The sequence below is a fragment of the Octopus bimaculoides genome, chromosome 30 (assembly GCF_001194135.2).
Source record: "Octopus bimaculoides isolate UCB-OBI-ISO-001 chromosome 30, ASM119413v2, whole genome shotgun sequence".
Taxonomy (NCBI): Eukaryota; Metazoa; Mollusca; class Cephalopoda; order Octopoda; family Octopodidae; genus Octopus; species Octopus bimaculoides.
In genome coordinates, this window is record NC_069010.1 from 6,108,791 (window position 1) to 6,113,345 (window position 4,555).

General features: G+C 35.4%; 1 protein-coding gene across 1 annotated transcript in view; it reads right to left on the reverse strand.

Annotated features, from left to right (window-relative positions):
- Nucleotides 1-4,555, reverse strand: part of LOC106880057 (C-Maf-inducing protein) — a 92,307-nt gene that overhangs the window by 9,780 nt on the left and 77,972 nt on the right. Inside the window, exons 6-7 of the mRNA XM_052978109.1 lie at nucleotides 1,345-1,448; nucleotides 154-255 (exon numbers count right to left, since the gene is read on the reverse strand). Coding sequence (XP_052834069.1) covers nucleotides 154-255; nucleotides 1,345-1,448 — 206 coding nt within the window. The remainder of the gene's footprint in view (nucleotides 1-153; nucleotides 256-1,344; nucleotides 1,449-4,555) is intronic.

A 4,555-nucleotide genomic window follows, 5' to 3' on the forward strand; every position in this document is an offset into this window, starting at 1 on the left:
AACATACACAGGAGAGGAGACAGAGAGGGATAGAAAGTGACAGAGAGAGAGAGAGAGAGAGAGAGAGAGAGGATAGAGAGAGGGGCAAATAGGGATAAAATGATATAGTAAGAGGTAGTGGGAGGATGGGGTAAATTAGTTTGAAAAACTTACTTCTTCTTTTCATCATAACAGGAGTATATAGATGCTAAGCACACAGCTATAAGATTGGGTAGGACTCTGGGGTGTGGGCATGTGCTGGATTGGCCATGCATACTGAAATTAAGGAGACATTATAAGCATTATAAACCATCATCATCATCGACATCATCATCACCTCCACCATGCCTATCACTATCATTATTAACTTCATTATCCACCCCCCATCCATCCATTTTCTCTGCCCACTGTTCCTGGGAGGGCCATTGGGGCAGAGCCCTCAAGTATTTCACCATAGGGTCCTATCACAAGCAACCATCATTACTCCTTCTTGCTGGATTCCCAATCATGGCCAACTGAGACTATGGATATTATCAAACAATCTCATTCTTGACCCCTTAGATTTCCTACCTGTTGTTGGGGGCAGAGCCCTCAAGTACCTCTGCCATAGGATCCAATGAAAAGCAACTGTCATTGTACTTTTCATATCAGAGTTTATATATTATATAATTGATTCCAGAAGGTTGAAAAGAAAATTTGGCCTGGGCAAGATTTGAACTCATAGCATACAGAACTTGAACAAAAACCACAAAGCATTTGACCAATGTTTTAATAATTGTAACAAAGCCACTGTCCGTATTGTTCCTAATTTAGGCACAAAGCAAGCAATTTTGAGAAGATGGAGTTCACTGGTACTTTATTTTCTTGACCCCAGAAAGTGTTATATCTGAGTATTTTTAGGGTAAACACTTGTGCGATAGGAGTGCTGTTTTACTCCATCTTTGAATGCAGGAGTCAATGTCTAGTCAGACAGTGAAGAAGCTCGAAAAATGTTTCCACTGTGACATCATGGCTTGCCAGGGCTACCCACTGATGTATGTGATAAAACTCCTACACAACAACACAAGCTTTTTGAGTCAGTTTTTGTGACACTTGGCCAGATGTTTCTACCATCCCTAATGCTTGTCCTTGTTGCACCACTTGTTCTCTTTCTTGAGCCGGATGTAATGGCTTGCCATCTCGAAAGCTTCTGACAAATTTATCGGCAACATCTTTTGTCTCTTTCTCAGCTAGTCCAAGGCTTTTGGATATTGAGTGAACCCTGCTTCCAAAAAAATCCTCCTCTCACACCTCTGATATTCTACCAGTTCTACATCTTGGCACCAGCCTTACAGGAAAGACAGAAATATTACAAAACAAACTTACTTTTTCACAAAATTCTGTACAACTTTGAAACCATCATTCTGCGAGTTCAAAGCTTGAATATATTCTTGGACAAACTTTCGCATCTGGGGGAACTTGCCGAAATCCTTTTAAATGTACACACACATAAGTATATATATATTTATATATATTGCATTCATATATATTTAGACAAGACTACAAAATATAGAGGTGTATGTATAATATCATTTAATAGCAAATATTTTCTGCATGTGATAATAGCTGTTGTTTCTCATATAAGTGTGTAGGTATAAATATATTAAAATTCTATATTTTGGTATTCAGTATGTTGTAGTTTTGAAGATAAAGGAACAGGTCTGTTATCTACCATTTATGGTTAATTGATGATGGATCAATTAACGAATGTGATTATTACACTAGGGAACTAGGCCTCTCCAAAATTTTATTGGAAACGTGTGTAAGCTAACTGGAATAAATGTATAAAAATCCATTATCTCTGTGCATTTTCTATATATGTTAATTGCATATATTTATATATACACATGCATATTTAAATATATATACATGCATATATATATATATATATATATATATATATATATATATATATATATATATATATATATATATATATATATATATATATATACATGCATATATATATATATATATATATATATCCTCATCATCATCATCATCATTTAACATCCGCTTTCCATGCTGGCATGGGTTGGACGATTCGACTGGGGACTGGCAAACCAGATGGCTACACTAGGCTCCAATATGATTTGGCAGAGTTTCTACAGCTGGATGACCTTCCTAACCCCAACCATTCCGAGTAGTGTAGTGGGTACTTTTTACGTGCCACTGGCACGAGGGCCAATCCGCCGGTACTGGCAACGGCCACACTCAAATGGTGTTTTTTGTACGTGCCACTTTCATACATAAGTCACCTTGTCTCTGATGACGGAACACCCAGTGTACAGACGTGCTAGCCTATTACGTGGGAAATCCCACAAACAGCTGTAAGACTTCAAATTCACTTTACCCTAATTAAATTATTCTAAACAACCTGTCCTACCTTGGTTTTATTGTCCTTTTTCCTCTAATATAATACATACATACATATATATATATATATATATATATATATATAAATTTGCAGTGCAAAACAGCAATATACGTAGCTATCACAGAAAGCTGCTGGCTATCATGCCACATAGTAATTCAATATATTCACCACTCGTACATCCCTCTTGTGGTTTACATACATACATACATACGTACGTACGTACGTACGTACGTACGTACGTACGTACGTACATACATACATACATACATACATACATACATACATACATACATACATACATACATACATACATACATACATACATACATACATATATATACATGTTCACACAAACACAGACATGCTTACGTAAGTATATTAAGAAAAATGTTTTCTCCCACAAGAACAGAATTTTTAAGATCAAAAAAATGTCAAAACTACAAATAAAGGAAATATTTTTTGTGATTACTTATATACAGTTACTTACAAAACAGGATAAGTATGTGTAAATAGATTTTCAAGAAATGCTATTATCATTATTAACATTTAACATTTTCCTTTCCTTTATATATATATATATATATATATATATATATATATGTATGTATCATCACTATCGTATACATACATATATATAAAATTAAATAAGTGTGTGTGTTTATGTATATATACAGGGTGTGGTAAATAAACTGTTATCTAAATTACGCCAAAATGAAAATAACACATGACGTCTCATTTTAACAGATATATTTACCAAAATTGCATTAAAATATCTTGAAATACTGAAGAGTAAATTTTATTCAATAAAATCGCCATTGGCTTCAACCATGGCCCTCCAGACAACTTCGGAATCTCCTGCAATTCTTCTGGATGGTCTCCTTGCTTAAGTTGGTGAATGCTGCCATAATCCTTCCCTTCAGTTCATCTTTGGTGTTACAAGGAATTCTGATGGGCTTCCGCTCAACTACGCTTCACGCATAATAATGAAGCGGGGGGTTGCAGTCTGTGGAGTCAGGTGGCCAGATGTTAGGGGTGATATGGCTGCAGAAATTGTCTGATAGCCATGACTGGGTTCTCCTGCTAGTGCGGCAGGGTGCAGAGTCCTGTTGCCAGACATAGGGTCTTCCACACACACACACACACACCAACCACTATCTTCATTTTCTATTCATTTCATAACAGGCTTCTCCCTCATCTCCAGCCCAATGCATTTCAATGTTTATTGAATCTATTTTCACGGAAAATACAATTATAGATATAAAAAGTATAAAATAAATGCGATAAAATAAATTAATATCCTCATTATGAACCAAAAGGATTTTTCTAGGAAACTTTTTCACTTCAGGTTTTGGAGAAATGATGTTTCATTTTTGTTGCAATTACATCAAAACTGGGGCATTTTGATGCCAGAGCAATTCGAATACAGACTTCAGAGTCCAATCAATTTCTCTGCTTTGTTTTTTTTATGTTCATTAGAGTGGAAAAATCCTTGTTCACAAAGGTAGGTTGTTGCAAAAAACAGCAACTGTTTGACTGCCTCCTCATGTGAAATTTTGGAAACCTTTGCAGCGGTTGACATCTTAAAATTCCTCTTGTAGACGTCCATTACAATGGACAGATGCAGCGTTGCCAGAAGAAAACGATAAAGAAATAACTTTATTCTCAAACGCAGGATAATGCTAATAATATAACATGGCTGGCTGCCAACACATTTTTCTGAAAGATATGGGTAGTGTATCCTGTTCGTGCTATGTTATTAGCATTATCCTGCGTTTGAGAATAAAATGATTTCCTTATCTTTCAATACAACTCAACACTCCTAAAGCAAACGTTGTTTGTTTACTTTCATCGTAATTTGAATTTACCATACAATAGCGTCTTATAAAGCTAGATTTATACATCCTAATTTTGCAGAATTTGTTGTTGAGTCAGTTTAGCTTAAAGGTAAAGCACTGTGATACGTAATCACAGGGATGTGAGTTCGAGTCTCATGGCTGGCCACCGACACGTTTAAATTAGGTACTCATGGGGTCAATAAATTAGGTAGCTCCCTACACTCCCCGAAAATTTCATGTCTTGTGCATATAGTAGGAAGGATTATTAAAAATTATTCGAAATTATATTAAAAAATATTGTTTTACTGCATATAAATTTTATCTA